A 23,967-nucleotide genomic window follows, 5' to 3' on the forward strand; every position below is an offset into this window, starting at 1 on the left:
TTTTCACTATCTGAACATGATAAGATAAAGTGAGCTTCCAGGAAAAGATCATCACAAACTAAATCACAACTTCAGATGATGCAGTATAGCTAAAACAAAACAAAACAAAACAGCCATTGAGTCTTCTACAGTCCAGCCTCTGATGCAAAGGGATTCCCTGGCTAGCAAGACAAACCATGTTCCTTTAATTTTCCTCATACTTTAACAAATTAAATTATGTAGTGAATTACAGTCACTAAACTTGAAAAATCTTTCAATTAAATGGAAAAACTTCCCATGAGAACTCTCCAAATATCAAAGAGAGAGTCAAGGTATTTTCTGCATAAATTTTCCACCTGGATATACCACTCAAAGTGCTAAACTTTTAACTATTTGAAGTGGAAACTGGTATCACAAAATGCAACACATATCCTGCCTTCTTAAATACCACATACTACCCATCTTGATTCGAATTCATCAGTAACATTACTTGGATTAAGTTGATCACAGGGATGCTCTCAGGGACGAGTGTGCAGGATCCTACCTTAAATTTTAAGCTGCTATACTTTTAATGTTCACATTAAATTTACTTTTTAGTTTCCTCCCCCTGCTATCAGCTGTTACATTTTATTGTTTACCTGACACTAGCAGGACCCTGTTGATACTTGCAATTTTTTCCAGGAGCATAAATCAGATAACCAAACTTACCAGAATTAGTTGTGAAGTAATAAGCAGACTCTGAAGATGGGGACCTGAGGCACTCGATTCTTTTTTTTTTTAATTAATTATTTTTTAAATTTACATCCAAGTTAGTTAGCATATAGTGCAACAATGATTTCAGTAGATTCCTTAATGCCCCTTATCCATTTAGCCCATCCCCCCCCCACAACCCCTCAGTAACCCTCTGCTTGCTCTCCATATTTAAGAGTGTCTTATGTTTTGTCCCTCTCCCTGTTTTTATATTATTTTTGCTTCCCTTCCCTTATATTCATCTGTTTTGTATCTTAAAAGTCCTCATGAGTGAAGTCATATGTTTGTCTTTCTCTGACTTACTAATTTTGCTTAGCATAATACCCTCCAGTTCCATCCATGTAGTTGCAAATGGCAAGATTTCATTCTTTTTTATTGTGAGGCACTCAATTCTTAGTTAGATGTTTCTAGTAGGTAGTTAACAAAATATCCACCATAATTTAAGAACCCTATTGAGCAGCAGATTTTAAAACTCTCTTTGCAGAGGGAGAGTCTGATAGCATGTTTCTAATGGAAAACTATATGAATCGCAATAAGGAAGGCAGAACTATATAGATCAGCAACTGGCTTACGTAGCTTCCCATCAACTTATTAACAAATTAGGTTACAAAATACAAAAGCAATTTAATGAATCATCATATGAGGCATTGAACTCAAAGCTGAACTGTCATGTGCTTTCATAATACCACTTGCTTAATTACCCATATGAATGAATCATTAATACTTCAAGCCTGCTCAACAGTTTTGGATACCTGATATTTATGTAATGGTGTGCTCATTTGCTGAGTAAGGCAATGAGTAAGGAGAAGCAAGCCTCAAAACAATCACGTGACAATGAGAGTTTTTTCTTTAAAGTTCTAGAAAACCAAGGTATGTATTTCAAGAGCTGTTATCTTCTGTTGTAACAATTCAGAAGCAGTTGGTTATCAGATCATTTTTTAAAACAGACATGATGGAATTCTATAAATTTACAAGAGGAAGTGACGGCAACTGATAATAATGCTTATGTAAAGGGAGTCATTAAAAAAACAGCTTGCTACCAGCCTCAGCCCCTTTTGAAAAATTTGCACACGTAGGAAAATATTTGGACATAGCTCTTTAAAAATGTGGGGAGCACAAACTATTCTGAGAGTATAGCTCTCATACTTTTGGGGTGTTAAAATTACCTTCTATCAGATAATTAGTTTTCAATTCTTTATATACATTTAGCTGACAAAACTTAAAGTTGATAATTTCATTTTTAGTCTCCACATTTTTAGGAAACTTTAAGTATGGGAACCACTAGAATATACATGTTGCTGTGCTGCAGTAAATTATTTTAAAGAAAAGCATTCCACGACCACAGACCATGGATGTTCAAACTTTTGGTAAGGAAGATTTTTCCCAAAATCTTGTGATCATCTATGGAGAAATAATTGTTTACTTTGACAGTGAAGCCCCTCAAGAATGTTGAAGAGAAGGTTTTAGGAAAGAACACCCAGAGCCATAGTGATGGCAGTGGTAGACTTCTCCCTCTTCACACATGAGAAAAGATTAACAATTTTGGACACACACCTTGTAAAACTGTTCAAAACCACAACTACATTTCTAACCCTAACTTTAAAACTCCTGCTTTTGGGGAGCCAGGATGGCTCAGTCAGTTGAGCGTCTGATTCTTGATTTCAGTTCAGGTCATGATCTCGCGGTTGCTGGGTTTGAGCCCCACGTGGGGCTATGTGCTGATACCAAGAAGTCTGCTTAGAATTCTCCCTCCCTCTCCGCCCCTCTCCTGTCCGCGCTCTCTCTCTCTCTCAAAATAAATAAAAATAAAACTTAAAAAAAAAAGGTTTTAAAATCCCTGCTGTTGGTCACAGAGGCAAGATCACACAATAGAATCTACTGACGTTACAAGTAATAAATTACAAACCTAGGTACCAGACTTAGTGCAATGTCAGGTACATACATGTGCTACCTATTAGCATATCTTTGTATATAAAAAAGACACAGTAAACTGACAGGACTGTACCTTTAATAGACAGACTTAAGGATAGCTATTAATAGAAGAACTGTAATATACAATAAAACAAAATAGACTCTTAGGCTGAAAAATTACAAAAGTTTTAAAGATTCTTCAGTAAGTTTATTTTACAAACTTTCTGTGTTTTATGTTTTATTGGCTTAGACTGTTTGAAGAGAAAAATGTATACCATTTTGAACACTGAAGTGTTTATCATTTTACTATGAATTCAGATATACTTTATGTTTATTTCTAACTGACCTTCAAATTGCAGCAGCTCATGAGTTTAGTATAAGTATTCTTGCCACCCCATCCCATCCTGTCATTGAGTCAAAGAGTTCAAGATACATATACAAAACACACACCTAAACAGACACAAACAAGACTTTTGTAAAGTAAACACATTTTTTATAATGTAAATAACTGTTCCTTTTTGGAACTTTCTTTATCCAGTTCAAGTCTTTTCTGAAACTGGGATATTCACACTTATTAGACACAATCTTTATAAAAGCAAAGCATTTGTCTCTTTGAAAACTCAAGTAATTCTTGAGAGCAACATGTTTCTTACTGACCTAAAAATAACAGAGTGTGGAAGGCCAAAGAGGAAAAATCACAGAAGAGGACTGGAAAACAATATATTTAATAGTGCACAGAGAAAATTTCTAAGTGTAGATTCTATTGAAAATATTGATATTCAAAGGAATAGCTTTGGACACACTGCCAAAAACTTAGATTTTTCTCAATTAAAACCAAGAGTGTTGATTTATTTAGGAAAATAACATTAAGTCTTTGAAGTAAGAATGAAAGGGTTGTACAATTTAATTTCTATATAAATGATTGTTTGAATATACAAAGTATCAAATATAAACAGTAGTGTAGCAAGAAAATAAATTGGCAGAAATAATTACTCAACCAATAGCAATAATTAAGACCACCATTTGAAAGATCTTCTATACACAAAGAATGAAAAAATATTATTAGGACATTTTACAGCACACAACTGAACTCAATCCTAATTCATTACTATTATACTTCTTTCTTCTTCAGTATTAGCGGACCCACATTATCTCCTGTTAACTCATTGTGTTTATTATGTGAACCATCACAGGCAGGAAACTAGAAAGGAAAAAGAATTACAAGTATTATTTTAAAAATGATTCAATAAGTAGAAATATTTGTGAAATGCTCTTATAAAGAAAGCACATTACTTTGAAAAACAAATCACCAGACAGCTTTCCTAAGTAATGTATATTCTACACCTAACCTAACTGCATTCCAATATCACAGCAAATCTAACAACTTTAAACAGTTAATTTATTATTTGATAAATATTTTAAATAAAAAGCTTTGGATTGGTTATTCCAAGAGTCAATACAACAGGCTTAAAGGGGGATCAAAATAATCTCTTGTTTTTTGTGGAGCTCCAAATTAGAGCTCACCTCTTCACTTATTTAAATTTGAAAAGAATGTACAGTTGACCCTTGAACAATACAGGTTAGAACTGTGTGGGTCTACTTAACTGTGGATTTTTTTCTTTTTTGATAAACACAGTATAGTACTGTAAATGAATTTTCTCTTCCTTATTGTTTTCTTACTAACATTTCTTCTCTAGCTTCATTGTAAGAATAAAGTATGTAATATATCTAACATGCAAGATAAATGTTGACTGTTTATGTCATTATTAAGGCTTCTGGCCAACAGTAAGCTAATAAGTTTTGGGGGGAGCCAAAAGTTATACCCAGATTTGACTGTGCCGGTGGTTGGTGCCCCAACCTCCATGTTCAAGGGTCAATTGTAATTTAAATTAAAAATACATTATTTCATGTTTTCTTACCATGAAACTCACACATATTGTAAAATTTTTGAAAAAATTTTAAAATGAATTTAAAAATATTCACTCATAAGTAACAATAATCAAGATTTTTATATAATTTTTCCTCTGCATTTACTGCATTTACTGTATTTCTTTTTTAAAAAACAAAACTGGGATCATACTGTACTGTGCTTTTATTAATTACATCATGCTCTCCTGTCATTAAAATATTCTTTAAAAACATTACTTATAATGGCTTCCTAATATCCCATAATTTGTATTATACCATTCTTTAATCACATTCCCATTATCGGACACCTAGATTATTTCCAAAACTTTGCTATTACAATAAATGTTGTGATGAACATTACTATGCTTAAAACTTCAAATAACCTATGATCAAAGTACTCGAAGAAAACAGATCTCACCACCTACTTATAATACTCATCACTCCATACTTGTTTTTATTATTTCCACATTAAAAATCATCCATAATTATAGCTGCCATTTATTAGCTCATCTATATATAAGGCCCCGTACATATAGCATCTACTAAATCCTAAAAAATGTCTGTGATATTGATATATTATCAGAAAACAAAAAAACAAAAACCTAAAACATCGGAGATTAAAGATTCAGTAACCTGCCCAACCGAAGTCATACTGTAAGTGGCAGACATCAGTTTTGAAAACATCAGATTTCTATTCTTCCTTTTCTAATATAGGTAAGTATCCACCATAAAATGCAAACTTTAATTTAGGAATATAAATTTTCAGTACTGAATAGTGTGGAAAAATCTTTCATTTCACAGAACCTCAAAACTAAGGATTTAAAAAGCAGAACAATTCTAACTGCACAAAGTTTCAGAGTACGTGCAAGCGGACATCTTACCGTCTTAGACCGCCAACACCTACAATAAGCTGCTTTAGTGAGACACAAATCTTCAATGTTTATTTCATTCACCACTTTGGGATTTTCCTTTTGTATTTTAAGATTAATCAAGCTATCCTTCTGTTGTTTCTTCTTCGGGAGGAATGGACGAACTGCAAGGTAGCCAAGTAGTGCAAGTACACCAAGGAAAGGCAATAACCGAAGCCATTCTGAAACTAAACACGTACAGATTTAACAGTCTGCAGCACTCTTGTAATAGAACTCAAACAGCACGTGTCATGCTTAAGTTATTCTTTACCTATGCTTTACTTCTCACATTAATTTCTTATCTATAAGTCTATGAACAAATAACAAAGTCAAGCCACCTATATCTAAGACCACTATGTTTGATTTGTGAGCTAACTGAAGAGTTGTGAAACTGGAACACAAAGTTTTGAGAAATGTATCTTATATCAAGTATCCTATTTCATTATCCCTGACCCCGCCCTCCAAGACAGTACTGAGTGCTCCACAAGGCATTTAATGAACACTTAGGGAATAAGAGGCATCTAACAATGAGAACACCAAGTATATTTGTGCTTATCTTTATTTTTATTTCAGGAATAACAATCATCATAATTACAAACAAAATTCAATGTGTGATATATTTTATAGGTTTAGAAAACATTTCCACCATGTCTAAAATCATACAACAGAATACCCAAGAATATTTTTTTAAAGTTTATTTATTTTTGAGAGGGAGAGACAAAGCGTGAGAGGTGGAGGAGAGAGAGGGAGACACAGAATCTGAAGCAGCTCTGAGCTGTCAGCATAGAGCCTGATGTGGGGCTTGAACTCATGGACCACAAGATCATGACTTGCACTGAAGTTGGACGCTCAACCAACTGAGCCACCCAGGCACCCCGGAATACCCAAGAATATTTTACCGTTGATTTAGAATTTCAGACAGAACATGTCTTCAATGCTTTAATTTACATTTTTGGTAAGACACAGTAATTCCTAAAGAAATGTTATCTAAAAGCTACTATTTTAAAGAACTAATTAAAATTTTCATACACTGAATGTTCTCATTATTAGATACCTCTTATTCCCTAAGTGTTCATTAAATGCCTTGTGGAGCACTCAGTACCTTCTTGGAGGGCAGGGTCAGGGAATATTAAGTAATATAAATAAAATGGTCCCTATGTCTATGAAGACAAACACATAAGGAAACCAAGATAAACATTTCAGCATGCACTCATCAAATGTTGGTTAGTGCCCTCCCTCTTCGGGTCTCTGTAGAGAATCCTTTCTGTTCTTAAATGTGATCATTTGACAATCTTCACTGAGTACTTACCTGATATCTTGCTCAGCACTATGTAAAAATCGCTTAGCCAAGAAAGAGAGAAAAACTAAAGATGTGCCAAGGCATGCTAATTAATGTTAGTAATAGACTATGCTAAGAGTACCACTGTATTATCTTATTTAACTCTGTTAAGCTGTGTTAGCTTAAAACAGCTGTATTTGGAGGGTACCACTATTATTCCCATTTTCATGTGGGTAAACTGCAGCTCCATAAGGAGGTTTAGTCCAGGACAATAAATCCAGTCTAGTTCTCAATCATGATAAATAAAATCCAACAAATTTAAAATTTCATCTGTCCTTCTCTTGGTAAGACTATAATATAATTGTTCTTACACTTAACTATTAAAGAAAAAAATTTTAATTTTTAATGTTTATTTATTTATTGCAAGTACACGTGCAAGAGAGAGAGGGAGAGAGAGAAAATCCCAAGCAGGTTCCGCGCTGTCAGAACAGAGCCTGATGCAATGTGGGGCTTAATATCACCAACTGGGAGATCATCACCTGTGCAGAAATCAAGAGCTGGATGCTTAACTGACTGACCCATCCAGATGCCCCAAGATAATTTTAGATTATAATAAGAGCTATGAAGGAAACAAACAGAATGATAAAAGAAAGAAAAAGATTATCCTAAGGACCAAGCAGGATAGGTTGACTCCAACTTTCGGTAAGGAAGTCAGGAAGGAAAAACAGATCTTTAAGTCAAGACCTAAAGACAAGAAGGTGGGGGGCTCAAAGACTTGAGAAAAAAACTTTCAAGGCACAAGAGTACATGTAAAAGAAGCTTCCAATTTCACAGGATTGTTGGGAGGAGCGAATGAAGTTGGAAACCACTAGAAAAAGTACAGAACACTATGTGAAAGAAAGCTACTAATACATTCTGCCCTGAAACTACAGTTATGTAAATATCTGTCTCCTCCCCAACTCCTGGTCCTCTAACAGAGACTTATATAAACCAAGACTTCAATTAATTTTAACTGAATTGAGTCTGTACTCCATTACACTGACATTTAAGATAACTCCTACTAGGTATGCACTTGTTTGCCTTTATTCAAGGCCTATGAATGATAACAGTGTAAGGTGACAAATAAGAATTCTGTTTAAAATATTTAAGAAAAAAACTTTAAGCACCCTCAAGAAATATAAACCTCATAGACAGATCAGGTGATAAGACAGGTGAAGATACAAAAATTACAAGACACAGTTCCTACCCCGAAGAAGCTTTTCACCTAGTATGGACTACAGATCTATAAGAAAAGAATTAAGTACTGTATGGTATGTGCAATTATAAATAAGACAGAAGACATGATTAACTCTGCAGGGATGAGCAAAGGCTTTTACATAGAGGTTGGCACCTAACCAGGTTTCTGAAAGATGAATAAGACTATAGGAGTCCACTATGCTGACCGCTCAGAGCCTGGAGCCTGCTGTGTCTCCATCTTTCCCCCCTTTCCCACTTGCACGCATTCCTCTCTCTCAAAAATAAACATCAAAGAAAAAATTTTTTAAAAAGACTATAGGAGTCCATAGGCTTATGGGAGGGGGAGCTACCTTTCACACAGAAGAAACAGCATAAGCAAAGGCACAAAGATACAATGTGCATAAAAAGTTGGGGGAAGTAAGCACAACAATATTGCTGGAATATGATGAAATAGGAGAGGGACTGTAGAAGTGGTCAGGTGCCAGATGATAAAAATCAATAGGTAGGTAATAATCTACCCTGTACATAAAAGGTAAACCACCGATATTAAGAATATCACTGCATATTAATGTAACTGGAAAGCTGTTCATTTATGAAATCAGATGGAATTAAGGTATCAGATGGACGATGGACTAGTGGAGAGACAGAGGGAAGGGCAGAGAGGGATGTTAGTGGGAGGGCAAGAGGCAAGACAATCTGTTAGAATTCCACTGAAATAATTCCCCCCAAAATAATGCAAGTTTAAACTAAGGCAGTAGCCATTAAAGCAGAGGACAAATGGAACCCCCAAAACTGCCTGAACGGTGTATGTGTGCATGCATTTTTTGAGGAGACAGTCTGATGCTTTTACTGGGATCACAGAGCAGGTCTGTGATCAATCTTCACATACCTTGAAACTTAAGAACCATTAACTCAAGTAGTAAAATCAATAGGATTAGGTGAGTGATCAAGTATGGAGCATAAATGGAGGAAGTGAGGGTCCTTCATGATTCCCAGATTTCTGGTTTCATTATCTGGATGAATGGAGATACTGGTCTCTAATTCAAAAACAAAACAAAACAGAACATAACAAGGGCAGTTTTAAGCAGCAAGAGACCAGTGAAGTGTTGTAGAAGAAAGGGAAAAATATGAAGGAAAATATTCCTTAAAGAATATAAGGGAGAGACTAAAGGTCAACAGTTAAAAGCAAAAAATTAGGAATACTGAAGGATTGCATAAGTCATAGCTTTCTTTGAAACAGTGAAATAGTCTAATGTGGAAGTTGCTCTTCAGAGCCTAAAAGATGCCATCTCTCGGGGCACTGTGTGTGTGTCAGTTGATTAAGCATCCAACTCTTGATTTCAGCTCAGGTCATGATCTCAGTTTGTGGGATCGAGCCCCATATCATGCTCTGCACTGACAGCACAGAGCCTGCCTGGGATTCTGTCTCCCTCTCTCTACCCCTACCTCTCTCTCTTGCTCTCTCAAAAATAAACAAACATTAAAAAAAAAAAAAAAAAGATGCCAACTCTCTCTGCTCTGCCAGAAAGACAAGAAAGATAAAGAAAAGATATCACTGAGAGACCTACAAGGGAAGTGGTTTACTAAGGGATAGCTTTGTTTCATTTAGGGTAAGGAGGTACATATATGAAAAATTATCAAGTAGACAAGCTAGGGAGCACCTGGGTGGCTCAGTCTGTTAAGTGTCAGACTTTGGCTCAGGTCACAATCTCACGGTTCATGTGTTCGAGCCCCACGTCGGGCTCTGTGCTGACAGCTCAGAGCCTGGAGCCTGCTTCAGATTCTGTGTCTCCCTCTCTCTCTGCCCCTCCCCTGCTTGTGCTCTGTCTCTCTCAAAAAAAAAAAAAAAATTAAAAAAAAGTTTTTTAATAAAAAAAGTAGACAAGCCAGGAGTAGAAGATAACAGTGTGAGAGAAGATCAGGGGTTATGGGATGGGGTAAGTATTTTTGGCTGTAATTAAATCAAGGAGATGGCTGACCTCAACATTCAATCCACTAAAAACATACCCAGTTAGGCAACATTTTGATTATTCATTTGAATGTAAAAGGCTTGAATTTCCTTAAATTTTTTCCTTTACTTCAAATTTTTCACTTCAGAAAGATTTTCTTCCTCTACCAGTGAATTTCTCCTATTTCCAATTTTTTTAAATCACCTGTTTCTAAGTTAAAAACAAAAATTAGGGGTGCCCAGGTGGCTGAGTCGGTTAAGTATCTGACTTTGGCTCAGTTCATGATCTCGCCATTTGTGAGTTCAAGCCCCACGTCAGGCTCTGTACTGATCGCTCAGAGCCTAGAGCCTGCTTCAGATTCTGTGCCTCATTCTCTCTCTGTCCCTTGCCCAGTCATGTTCTGTCTCTGTCTCTCTCTCAAAAATAATTAATAAAACATTTTTAAAAAACCACACTAATACTAAAATACCAAGCAGGATTCTAATATGCATTTTGCAATATTCTATTTCCCACTATTAAGATAAACAACAAATAGACTAAGAAGGTAGAGTAAAAGAACCAGTACCATCAGACAAACAAAACATACACAGAAAAGAACATTTCAAAGCAACCTGAGTAGCAAGCAATTTTAACATACTTTTTTTTAAGTTTAAATGCTGTTAAAAGAAGGTATAGTATCTCCTTAGAGAAACAGAATGTGGCTTAAGACAGGGCAGATTCAAGACAGGCTACAGGGGCTCCTGGGTGGCTCAGCTGGTTAAGCATCAGACTGTTGATTTCGGCTCAGGTCATGATCTTGCTGTCATGAGACTGAAACCCATGTAGGGCTCCGCGCTGGGAACTGAGCCTGCTTAAGATTCTCTCTCTCCCTCTCTGTGCCCCTCCCCCACTTGCATACACTCTCTCTGAAAATAAACCCTATTACACCCTATTCCTGACCAAGATATATAATCAAATACTATGATAAAAACATTTGTAAAAGTACAATATAGATACACATGGCTCTCGATGAGGAACTATATTCTAAGAAACTAGGACAGACTTTTTTCCCTTCTCAAAATGTGGCATATAATGATATTATAAAAATAATATTGGCAACTTGGCTGCTGATACTTTAATAACAGATTTTCTTGTGTACTGTTTATAGGTTAAGACACAGAAATGATTTCTATTTCTGGACTGTAAAAAGAGAAAAGTAAAATCTTTTCAATGGGTGGTTTTACTATTACCACTCAAAACCTAATACAGACTGTTCAGGACCAAAATCCAATAGAATGAAATTAATGATCAATTTAAAAATCTTTTTTCCATTCATTATTATGAATAGAACAGTGTCTCAGTGTCCAGAACATTTCCTGGACCAAGTCCTCAATAAATACCTGATGACCTGAGAAAATTTACACTGCAAGGTAGTTAGATGGCAGAAAATGTTTTAATGAGGCTGAAATTGTTCCCCACAAAGCCTAGTATAATCTTTAAATCTTTAATTACACTAACTTTTAAATATAGTTGGTCTAACTAGGAAGAGGGGAAAAAACTTTTGTAACTTATAGTAACTATGTAAATATCTTCCCAAATTCTCAAAAACAGTTTCCTAAAATAAAATTCTTTAATCTTTTAGAAATAACTTTTATTATTTACGTTATTATTAATAAATGCAACTTTCTAGTTTGAACTTATTTCTTACACATTCCTACTGAGAAACCTCACCTTTTGTTCATTTCTTTAAAAAAAAAAAAAAGAGATACATTTTACATACAAGAAAATAAACAGATCTCAGGTGTTTAGCTCTCAGTTGTGACAAACATACCCCAGCAGCCTCTACTGAAAATATGTAAAAACATGCAAAATCCTCCATCACCCAAGAAAGTATTCTTCTGCCCTTAGAAGTCTATCCTTCCACCACTGATGTCTATCACTAAAGCTTTTTCACTCAACATAAAGTTTTTGAGATTCATCCAGTGGAACAGTAATTCATTCCTTTTTATTGCTAACTAGTATTCCACTTTGAGTATACTATAATTTGTTTATCCACTCTCTTGTTGTCAGATATTCGGGTTGCTTCCAGTTTGGAACTATTATAAATAAGGCTACTATAAAACATGCTTGTAGAAGTGTTCTTGTGGACATAGGTTTTCAACTCTGTTCCACTTGTAAATTCTTTGTTCAAAAGTGGCCCTTTCTGGATAAACAGAGCTAATGCTTTTGATGCTGTCAGCTCTGACATGTTTGTGTTACTCTGGAAAGAATATTATGATGGTCTTGGGAGTCACTGCCTTGTCTTTAGGAGCAAAACCATTATTTTTCAAAGAACCAAACAGGGTCAAGAAGGGCAAAGCTATATGTTCAAAGTTTCATAGCAAGCTTTTAAATCCAGAAGCAAACTGTTTCTGACTTTCGAATAGGAAGATTTTATTGTTGTTGTCATGCTTTAAAAGTTTACACAACAGGGAAAGTTTTTTTTAAAGGTCAAAGTATTGGAATAGACTATACTTCCAAGCAATATACAAACTTACTTTAAAAGCCTCACTGTTAAAAATGTGACCTAAATAAAAATAGATAAGTTGTTTCTGATAGATAAGGACTGTCTGTAAATAGTGTATGGTGATTAAGGATCTCCAAGTGTTTACTAAGAATGCAGAGTCATCATGAGACAGTCTATTGCTTTAAAAAACCACTAGATCTAAATAGGGAAGAAAAAACAGGCAAAAATAATATAAACTGTAACTTTGTTTGCTCTAGTTTTCACAGATAGAAAATGCAAACACTTTTGGTCTCCTAGACATTTTTAAAAAAAAATTTTAATGTTTATTTATTTTTGAGAGAGACAGAGTGTGAGTGGGGGAGGGTCAGAGAGAGAGAGGGAGACACAGAATCCCAAGCAGGCTCCAGGCTCAGAGCTGTCAGCACAGAGCCCGATATAGGGCTCGAACCCACCAATCATGAGCTTATGACCTGAGCCGAAGTCCAACACTCAATTGACTAAGCCACCAAGGCACCCCTGGTCTCCTAGACATTTTAACAATTGCTGAAAAGTTATCTTTCAGGTTTTTGACTCAACAGAAGTCTAAGTATGGATTCTGTAAGTAGCTCAATCAAGACAGATGTAATTAGCTACTAAAATCTACTCTGAAGGGGAGACAAAGAGTGGAAATTGGTCATTGGAAATTTTCTTCCATAGTGCTCCAAAACAGATTCTGCAACTATTATATTGTCACCATCCAGTATGAAACAGACTATCTCAATTTTTCATAGAGCAATTATTACAAACATGTTAATGTTTCCTAATAAACAATACAATGAGAACTAAAGTGTAGACACATTGTAATGGAACTTAAATATATGTTTTTAAGATACTTATCAGAGTTATCACTATTTCTGAGAATCAGTCCTCACTTTAAATATTTAACAGCTTTGAAGAAGTTACTATGTATTATTGATTTAAGGGTGAAAAGGTTTTTGAGTTTCCTTAATGCCTTTAATAGAAATTAAATATTTGTTGACAGCGGAAATCTTTAAGGCAAAAATAAAAACAAAGAAAACTTCTAAAATCTAGCCACTAAATAAAACATCATACTTTCTATCTGCTCCAACTATATTCTATTCACAAAAAATTGAAACTAATATAAAACCAAATGTCACAAAATGATCATATTCTTTATTACCACTTTGGTGCATACATTCAAGGGTATAATAAAAGGAGAAAAACTAACAATTGGTATAGGGCTACTTAACCACTGAATATTACAAATAAAATATATATACACGCAAACATTCCAAATTTCCAACTGCAGGGGAATGGTTAAGCCTACCATGATGTTACTCTAAAAGAAAACTATACAGTTGTTAGAAAGAAGATGAACACGTTAAAATATATAAAGTTCTAAAGTAAAAGCAATGATACAGGGTTTAAAAAAGCCAAAATTGTATATAACTGATGAAAATCCATCAGAATAGGATCAAAAGAAGACTTTGATGTTTATAAATACTTGATTTGACACATTTTTTTCACTTTATGTTATTTTTATGCGGCTTTGGATGTTTAGATATTTCTTCTTAATAACCGTTAATTATTCAGTTACTATACTTTCTATTTAATTACATGCTTTCAGGGGCACCTGGGTGCCTCAGTTGGTTAAGTAGTTAAGCATCCGACTTTGGCTCAGGTCATGATCTCACAGTTTGTGAGTTCAAGCCCCACATCTGGCTAAGGTCAGTGTGGATCCTGCTTCTGGTTCTCTTTCCCCTTCCCTCTCCCCCTTGAAATAAACCTAAAAAAAAAAAAAAAAAATACATGCTTCCGATCAAACCGTAATTCAAACAATCTCTAGATTTGGAATGTCACCCAGTTCACCCCATCTAAATCTATTACTGGACTACCTCATTTTTTAAATACTATCCTTTTTTAGGGATAGTATTCTCTTAAAAAACAACCAAACAAACACCTTCCCTGTATTAGGAGGTTAAATTCATCTCCCAATAATCTTCACTGATTTGGTCCTAGTTCTGTCTTTTGGTCTACACAGAATAAATGTTATTCTTCCACCAGTAAACCTTCAGCTACCATAAAACTCCAGACTGCTCCAGGCTAAACAACTCTATCTCAAAATTGTCTTCATGAATCATGTTTCATTCCCTGACATTGAAGACGTATGAGTTCAAAGTTTGCCGAATCAATATGGTTTTTGTTTTTTTCTCTCACCACCCTGATCAGTCTCAGTCTGGTTTACAAATATTCCACTTACAACGTAAACACTCCCAACAATGTCTCCCAAGTGTTGACTGCATTCTAGAAATTTTCGTCCTTTTGATGTGAAATCCTGAATTGTGGGTTCTTTTCTTGTAGAGGAAGGATCTAAGTACAGAAAGTTATATATATTCATTAAATTTCACTTTCTAAAATCTGGTCCATCATACTAGCCTTTGAACACCTTTTGGCTAACTGATCTTTCCTCAAGTTGCCTCCAGGCCCATAGTAACGGAGTTGGCCTAAAATGCCCCGGGGTAGTTCAAGTCTTCCCTATGGGAATGGAGGCTACTCTCCAATTTTGTTACCAAATAAAACTGCCATACACATATTGCGTGCCTGTTTCTCTCCCACGCACACACAACCTGTGAGTAAAACAGCGCCGAGAGCTGGAAATGCCTAATTCACAGCACCTTAGATAGCTATGACTTTAAAATAAAAAGCACACTGCAGTGACCGATGGAGATGAAAAATATGGGCCCGCCACAAACTCAGCACCACCTCTGCAAAACCCTGGTCCCCCGTCACAGAAGAACACGGCAGAGCCACCAGGACAAGGACGGAAGGACGGAAGCCCCCAAGAACCCACAGGAGGAATCACTCGCGCTCCACGGCGGCTGCGCCAGCGCTCGCCCCCGCCCTATGCGCGCAGGGTCACGGGGTAACGTGCCACTCGCCAAGCCCCGCCCCGTCCCTTAGCCCGAGGATGTTTAGACCACCCCCGACTCCCACCTTGAGAAACTTGCAAGGACAGGGACTGACTGAAGGCGAGGGTTACCTGTGAGACGGGCGAACCCGGTAATGCTCTCGGGGACAGGGAGCCGCTTTAGATAGGCGGGGAGCTGCACCTTCACGATACGGGCCACGCTCTCCAGCACCATCCTCGCGAGCAGCGTCCACTCCCCTCTGAGACCGCGCCGCTCTCCGGCCAAGCTGCCGCGCCTGCGCCGAGAGGAGAAGCGGCCGGCGGGCGTTGCGGCCTGGGTCCCGCGGCCTGCAGGAGGGGGCGGCGCTGGGGGCCCCCGGGGGAGAGGTGACCTGCTGGGCGCCGATTGGCAGCGGGCGAATGACGTGCGCGCCCCGCGGACGCCGAGGGGGCGCGCGCGGCCGCGAGGTGCGGAGCCGCGGGAATGGATGAGTAGGGCCGCCCTCCGTGGTAACACGGTTTTGAAGAGGGCCTGCGTACACGCTGGGCCCTTCACATCTGTAGATGGTGGAGGCCAGGAGAAAGGATACTGTGTGCGATGAGGTAAAGCATGTGAGAGTGCTTTGTAACCGGAAAGTGCCTTTCAAAAGTGAGTTGCTCCTCTCGTCGCTTTTTACTTCGGCCGCTCTCGTCCCGACCCCTTCTTCCTGGAACTGGTTGGGTACCTTGGCCCTAGCCTTGCATACTCATCTAAGAGCACCCTCCCCGTCTACCCTGCGGTGCCCAACTCCGTTCCCTCGCCCCTGCAAGCCAGGTTTTTTGTTTTTTTTTTTTTAAGTTAAAATACCTGAGCTACGAACTGCTTAAATTAAGCTTTGCCACTCGGCAGTTTTGTGCAACTCTGAGGGTTTTTTGTTTTTTTTGTGTTTTTTTTTTGCAGCTTAGATAAGACCCGTGATATTCCTTCTTTCGATACTTTCAGTTCCTTCTGCAGATGATCAGTTCTTTTTTCGGTTAACTAAAACTAGGAAAGTGTAAAGGAATATAAACCTTTAAAGCGACTTTTATGGTGCAGGATTTCTACTATAAGCTAAAGTATCCGTGAAGATCTTTAGATTTTATTTTTATTAATATCTTTTTAAAAACTGAAGAGTGGAAGGAGACCGCTTCACTTCCTTGCAACACCTGCCTTGACATGACTTTGTTTCCTATTTTTACCAAAGTGAAATATCCCTAGTAATGCCCTTGGTGACTGCGTGTTGTGTATGTGGTGTGATATCTTAATAAGGTGCCTCCTTACAGTTCTGAGCTCCGACTATTAACATAATACCAACGAACTGATCATGGTCCGGTATTTCGTTTTGTGTGACTTAATGTTAACAGCTAGTTGTAATAAATACGTTTTATTCTTTATTTTTTTCCCTTGTTATTTTCATTTTAAAGCGAGGAAAGGAAGACATTTTTTAAAGTAACTTTTCGTTCTCTAGACTCTGATTTTTAATATCTGTGATGGTTTTCACTAAAAAAAATAAATAACCGTATGAGAGTTAGTTGAATTCAGATCTAGATAAACCAATTTCCTATTGTTTTACCTTGTTCAAAATCCAATTACATTGGAAATTCTATGAAAATACTTAGATACAGGTTCATGAGCTAGAGCAATATAGAACGTTATATACAAAGTGATGATCGAAAGGTTGTTTACATTAGTATTTCCTTTCCATTCTTTTTGGGAACTTACTTTTGGTTTAGTGAAAGAAGGACCCTGAAGTTTGTTTATTCTGAATTTAATATTCTCAAACATCCTTGTCTTCTGCACTGTTCTGTTAGGGGTTATCTTTAATAATCTCTGCTGGTCATATGTAGAAATACCCTTGGGGAGATGATTGCGGTAGGAGTGTGTTGGGAGTGAGGGAAATAAAGGGAGGAAAGGCTTGGAGACAGCCACTAAATTTTCTCAATTAAAGGCTTTGTGGTCTTGACAAGGGCAAAACAAGCTATGTTGAGTGAGATTCTTTAGGCTTCTGAAGTTTTTCTTTAAAGGAATTAAAAAATAAATACTTCATTTAAGACATACAGCATAATAAAATGCTGAGGTGCCGAAGGTACAATTTGGTGTGACCACTGCACAGATAAATATAGAGAGAATAATGTATCCAACACCTAAGCAATAGAGCTTCTTTTGGTCCTTCCAACCATGGTTGGTCCCCGTACCACCACCACCACCGCCGCTGCTGCCACCACCGCTATTCTGCCTTGCTTTGAATGTTCTTTAACTTCATATAAAAGGAATTATACAGTATGTAGTTCTTCTGTGACTGGGTTCCCTGAGCAGTTGATGTAGATAGCTGATTTGCTATTTCCAAGTAGAAGAAATACAGTAAGTAGAAGTCTCTCATCCATTGATCTTCCTTTCTTCTTCCTTCCTTTTTCCTTCCTCCTTCCTTCCTTCCTTCCTTCCTTCCTTCCTTCCTCTTTTTTCTTTCTTCTTCCTTTCTTTCTTTCATCTTAAAATTTAGAGAAGATGCATTACATGAACTACATTCATGTATAAAAGGAGATAGTTCCTAACCGAATCAATAAAAATTCTTACTGTGTATTATAGGGAATAGTTTCTTAGATTCTTTTTACCTTAAAATTTAAATCTTGGGGCACCTGGGTGGCTCAGTCGGTTAAGCGTCTGACTTCAGCTCAGGTCATGATCTCACAGTCTGTGAGTTCAAGCCCCACATCGGGCTCTGTGCTGAAATCTCAGAGCCTGGAGCCTGCTTCGGATTCTGTGACTCCTTCTCTCTCTGCCCCTCCACCTCTCATGCTCTGTCTCTCTCTTTCTCTCTCTCAAAAATAAATAACCATTAAAAAACAAAATTTTAGGGGCGCCTGGGTGGCGCAGTCGGTTAAGCGTCCGACTTCGGCCAGGTCACGATCTCGCGGTCCGTGAGTTCGAGCCCCGCGTCATGCTCTGGGCTGATGGCTCGGAGCCTGGAGCCTGTTTCCGATTCTGTGTCTCCCTCTCTCTCTGCCCCTCCCCCGTTCATGCTCTGTCTCTCTCTGTCCCAAAAATAAATAAAAAACGTTGAAAAAAAAATTTAAAAAACAAAACAAAACAAAAAAAACAAAATTTTAATCTTATGGGACTCCTGGGTGGCACAGAAGGTTAAATGTCTGACTCTTAATTTTGGCTCGGGTCATGATCACAGTTGATGGGATCCGGCCCCACAGTTCAGACCTGCTTGGGATTCTCTGTCGCCAGTTGGCACGTGTGCACGCTCTCTCTCACTGTCTCAAAATAAATAAATAAACATTAAAAAAACCAAATAAATTTAGGGACACTTGGGTGGCTCAGTCAGTTGAGCATCCAATTTTGGCTCAGGTCATGATCTTGCAGTTTGTGAGTTCAAGCCCTACATTGGGCTCTATGCTGACAGCTCAGAGCCTAAAGTCTGCTTCAGATTCTGTGTGTCCCTCTCTCTCTCTCTTCCCCTCCCCAACTCCTATGCATGTGCTCTCTCTCTCTCTCAAACATAAACGTTTTTTAAAAAAATACATCTAAATCTTGAAAAATAAAATTTAAATCTTGTTTCATTTATATTTTAAGTTTATTTTGAGAAATATTTTGAGAAAGAGAGAGTGTGTATGTACACAAGTTGGGGAGGGGCAGAGAGAGAGGGAAAGAGAGAATCCCAAGCAGGCTCCACACTGCCAACACAGAACCTGATGTAGGGTTGTGAACCATGATGAACCATGAGATTATGACCTGAGTCAAAACCAAGAGTCAAATGCTTAACCAACAGAGCCACCCATGCACCCCTGTAATAAGATATTTATTAATGGTTGTTATGACTAGGTATAATTGTTTTGTGTGTATAATGAATGGTTAGTATCATCATCAATGAATGAGTCTTTACTCTGGCTTTGAGATCTTAAATTCAGAAATACTACCTTCTGACCACAACCTTGTATATTTGTTTATACATCTTCTACTCCCTTACTCCTATGAAACTTATTCTTTGACTTAAAGATATTTAGTGTTGAAACCATCTCTGTTATTCTAGTCTGTTAGTCCATTCCTGGATTTATTTACTTTTTCCATTCCTCCAAATCTTCACTATTTTACATTATTTATTTATTAAGCTTTCTAATTGTTACTACCAGACTTATTTTGAGCTTCGATGACCTTGAATTCTAGTTAACAGATAAGCTCTCCTCACCAGCACCTCTGAAGATAGCTATAATTCCTCCTATAACTAGCGTCAGTCCTTCTCGCCTAGTCTTCTGCACCCTGTGTTCTGGAGCTCATCCTCCAAGATTTTGCTTCATCAGTTATTTCCTCAGATTTTCATTTTTCTTGATCTCTACTGGCCACAGAACCTGATGATCTTCAGGCCTTTAGATTTCACCAACTATTAAGTTTTATAATTGCGAAAATGTAGGTTCCCCAACTTTTTATTTTGTCAAGAAAATATATTTAAAAGCAATATAACAGCACGCCCTGGGTTGGCCCAGTCAGTTGAGAGTCACTCTTGATTTCGGCTCAGGTCATGATCCCAGGGTAGTGGAATCGAGCCCTGCATCGGGCTCTGTGCTGAATGTGGAGCCTATTTGGGATTCTCTCTCTTTCTGACTCTCTCTCCCTGCTTGCATTCTCTCTCCCTCTCTAAAATAATAATAATAATAATAATAATAACAATAATAATAATAAATTTAAGGAGTGCCTGGGTGGCTCAGTCCATTAAGCATCCATCTCATGGTTTCACTCAGGTTATGATCTCACTTTTCATGAGATCAAGCCCCACGTCAAATCCCCTGCTTGAGATTCTCTTTCCCTCTCTCTCCTCTCTCTCTCTCAAAATAAATAAACTTGAAAAAAAAAATAAAAGCAATATAACAAACAACAAAAAAACCTCTGCCATTAGGGGTGCCTGAGTGGCTCAGTCAGTTAAGCGTCCGACTTCAGCCCAGGTCATGATCTTACAGTTCGTGAGTTCGACACGACAGCTCAGAGCCTGGAGCCCGCTTCGGATTCTGTGTCTCCCTCTGTCTGCCCCTCTGCTGCTTGCACTCTGTCTCTTGCATTGTCTCAAAAATAAATAAACGTTTAAAAAAAAAACAAAAAAAAAAAACCCTCTGCCCCTTACTACTGGAAGGTAGTATATCGTAACAGTTAAGACCACTGACTCTGGAACTGGACTGTTTGGACTAGAATTCTGGCTCTGCCAAGGTAAATTATGTAACCTTTCAAAATGTAGATAGTATTGGGGTGCCTGGGCGGCCCAGTCAATTAAGTGTCCGACTTTGGCTCAGGTCATGATCTCGTGGTTCGTGAGTTCGAGCCCCACGTCGGTCTCTATGCTGACCGCTCAGAGCCTGGAGCCTGCTTCAGATTCTGTCTCTCTTTCTCTCTGCCCCTCCCCTGCTCACACTCTTGTCTCTGTGTCTCTTTCTCAAAAATAAGTAAACATTAAAAAAAATTTCTTTAAGCTAGTTTAAGAAATATAGATGGATGGATGGATGGATAGATAGAACCTAGATAGATAGATAGATAGATAGATAGATAGATAGAACCTACCTCTTAAGGTTGTACTGTATGTAGAAATTTAGTGGATTAAAACATGTAAAGCAACTAAACTCACCTGGCACATATACATGCACAGTTGTGTTATCTTTTATCATTGTCATAATTATTTATATCACTATTAGCACATCTTTTTATTATAGCTGTATTTTGTTTTGTTTTTCACAGTGGTTGCTGTAGGGCTGCATGGTCAGTTTGATAGTGCAGTATGTCAGTGCTAATCACATGTGGCTCTTGGGTATCTTATTAAGATTGCTGTAAATATAAAATGCTTAAGGGGACCCCACACAGATTTCTGGACTTCTTCAGAAACAAAGAGTAGATTGTACAAGTTTATGGAGAGAAAAAAAACAGGTTTCATGTGATGTACACAAAGGTTAATATGCTGCACTTCTGAGTAGCAACTCTGCAAACAAAAGGATAATAGAGCAGTGCTTGAAAATTCTGATGAAAAATTAATTGTAATTTAGAATTCTGAATAAGCCAACCTGTAACTTAATTATGGGGCTAGAATAAAGTTATTTTCAAACCTAAAAGGTCTCAGAAAATACACATTTTGTACATCTTAAGAAGCTAATGGAGAATGTGTACAACCTAAGTTAGGATTAAACCAAGAAAAAGTAGGGCATGTGATTAAGGAAATATGAAACCCATACTAAAAAAGAGGTAAAGGAGTTGCGGATTGATGAATTGAAACGGTAAGATGAAATTAATGGAACACCTAACACAGGCATAGCTTTGTTTATTGTGCTTCGCAGATAATGCATTTTTTACAAACTGAAGGTTTGTGGCAACCCTGTGCAGAGCAAGTCTGTTGGCACCATTTTCCAACAGCTTTTGCTCTCTTTGTGTCTTTGTGTCACACTTTGGTAATTCTCACAATATTTCACACTTTTTCATTATTTGTTTTGGTGATCTGTGACTCACTGAAAGCTCAAATGATGGTTAGCATTTTTAGTAATAAAGGATTTTTTTTATTTTAACTTGTTTTATTTTTTATTTTTTTAAATTTACATCCAAATTAGTTAGCATATAGTGCAACAGTGATTTCAGGAGTAAATTCTTTAGTGTCCCTTACCCATTTAGCCCATCCCTTCTCCCACAACCCCTCCCGTAACTCTCAGTTTGTTCTCGGTATTTGTGAGTCTCTTCTGTTTTGGCCCCCTCCCTATTTTTATTATTTTTGTTTCCCTTCCCTTATGCTCATCTGTTTCGTATCTTAAAGTCCTCATATGAGTGAAGTCATATGATTTTTGTCTTTCTCTGACTAATTTCACTTAGCATAATACCGTCTAGTTCCATCCACGTAGTTGCAAATGGCAAGATTTCATTCTTTTTGATTGCCGAGTAATACTGCATTGTATATATATGCCACATTTGCTTTATCCATTCATCCATCAGTGGACATTTGGGCTCTTTCCATACTTTGGCTATTGTTGATAGTGCTGCTATAAACATGGGGGTGCATGTGTCCCTTCGAAACAGCACACCTATATCCCTTGGATAAATGCCTAGTAGTGCAATTGCTGGGTCGTAGGGTAATTCTATTTTTAGTTTTTTGAGGAACCTCCATACACAGTGGCTGCACCAGCTTGCATTCCCAAGTAATAAAGGATTTTAATTAAGGTTTGTACATTGGGTTTTTTAGACATAATGCTGTTGTACATTTAATAGGTTACAGTATAGTATAAAATAACTTACATGCACTGGGAAGCCAAAAAATTTATTTGACTCACTTTATTGAGATACTTGCTTTATTGTGGTGGTCTGGAGCTGAACCCAAAATATCTCTTAGGTATGCCTGTATGTCTGAAAGTTATTTGCAGGCTTACCCTCCTGGGCTATAGATTGGGGTTGAATGAATGATCATTACATGAGAAACTAAGCAGATGTTTAAAAAGAACTTTTATTAAACCTATCAACTTATTTATTAAAACATTTTTAAGGGGATAAACAAATTTACTAAAAAGAGTATTTTGATTTTGGTGTTTGGTGTTCTCACATTATACTTCCCCTTTCTTTATGAGGAACCATATTTTAACTGCCTTGCCTTACCCACAGCTTTAAGAGGAAATGCAGCAAACTGGAAATAAAAGCAAAATTGGAGAAACAAAACTGGTATTGGTGAATTAATAACATATGGTAAAGCTATTTTAAAATCATTTTCCGTAATACTTCTGGTACTAAAAACAAGCAGTATATAGAATTGCCTAGTAGGAAATTTCTAGAGACATGTAGTGGAATAGAGTAAGCTTTGAAACAGCCCCTCTACCCCATAATTCTATGAGTGTATACAGTTCTTCCTCAGTTTACAATGAGGTTATGCCTCAATAAACCCATCATAAGTTGAAAATATATTAAGTCAAAAACACCTTTAATAAAGCTAATATAACGAACATCATAGCTTAGTCTAGCCTACCTTAAACATGCTTAGAATACTTACATTAGCCTATAGTTGGGCAAGATCATCTTACACAAAACCTAGTGTATAATATCTCATCTAATGTATTGAATACTGTATTGAAAGTGAAAACCAGAAGAGTTGTATTGTTACGGAATGGTTGTAAATGTATTGGTTGTTTATGCTGGTGATTTCATGGCTGGCTGGGAGCTGTGACTGCTGCCACTGCCCAGGATCACTAGAGAGTATCATACTGTATATCACTAGCCCAAAAGAAAACCCTAATTCAAAATTTGAAGTACAGTTTCTACTGAATGCATATTGCTTTCTCACCATCATGCAGTTGAAAAATCATGAGTCAAACCATCACAAGGGACCATCTATATTGAGATGCCACTTTTGCAGTCATTGACTAGAAAAATATTACAGTTAAGAAGTAAATACGTACATAGATACATGCATACATACATAACAAAAAGCTTCTGTAGATCTTTGAAATTTCCTTTTCTTTTTTGGAAGCTACCTTTTTGCCTTAGAAATGCCATACTTACTATAATCTTCATATGTAATCATTCAAAATATTAGAACAGATTCTTATTTAACTCAGAAATTTATGGAACTGGCCTACTCCCAAGTGTGATGAATTAGGCATTAAAGAAAGCAGGAATCTAATGCTTT

General features: G+C 37.2%; 1 protein-coding gene and 1 long non-coding RNA gene across 4 annotated transcripts in view; one reads left to right on the forward strand and one right to left on the reverse strand.

Annotated features, from left to right (window-relative positions):
* Window positions 1-2,720: 2,720 nt before the first annotated feature.
* CISD2 (CDGSH iron sulfur domain 2) lies at window positions 2,721-15,645 on the reverse strand. The gene is made up of 3 exons (XM_007080982.2): window positions 15,446-15,645; window positions 5,430-5,644; window positions 2,721-3,841 (listed from the first exon to the last, which is right to left on the reverse strand). The coding sequence occupies exons 1-3, from the start codon at window positions 15,546-15,548 to the stop codon at window positions 3,752-3,754; spliced, it is 408 nt and encodes a 135-aa protein (XP_007081044.2). The 5' UTR covers window positions 15,549-15,645; the 3' UTR covers window positions 2,721-3,751.
* A 156-nt stretch (window positions 15,646-15,801) lies between these two features.
* The window catches only part of LOC102962046, a 43,724-nt gene continuing 35,558 nt past the window's right edge, over window positions 15,802-23,967 (forward strand). For all 3 annotated transcript variants that reach the window (XR_006216837.1, XR_006216838.1, XR_444856.3), the window contains exon 1: window positions 15,802-15,962. This is a non-coding gene — a long non-coding RNA (uncharacterized LOC102962046). The remainder of the gene's footprint in view (window positions 15,963-23,967) is intronic.

The sequence above is a fragment of the Panthera tigris genome, chromosome B1 (assembly GCF_018350195.1).
Source record: "Panthera tigris isolate Pti1 chromosome B1, P.tigris_Pti1_mat1.1, whole genome shotgun sequence".
In the NCBI taxonomy this organism is placed as follows: Eukaryota; Metazoa; Chordata; class Mammalia; order Carnivora; family Felidae; genus Panthera; species Panthera tigris.

Bases quoted from the DNA above. Each gene is read 5' to 3' on its own strand.
- CISD2 (XM_007080982.2), bottom strand. From the start codon at position 15,548: ATGGTGCTGGAGAGCGTGGCCCGTATCGTGAAGGTGCAGCTCCCCGCC. The intron at 5,645-15,445 runs GTAACCCTCGCC...GTACGTGTTTAG, and splicing joins CGGGTTCGCCCGTCTCACAG to TTTCAGAATGGCTTCGGTTA. The intron at 3,842-5,429 runs GTAAGATGTCCG...TTTCCTTTCTAG, and splicing joins GGTGTTGGCGGTCTAAGACG to TTTCCTGCCTGTGATGGTTC.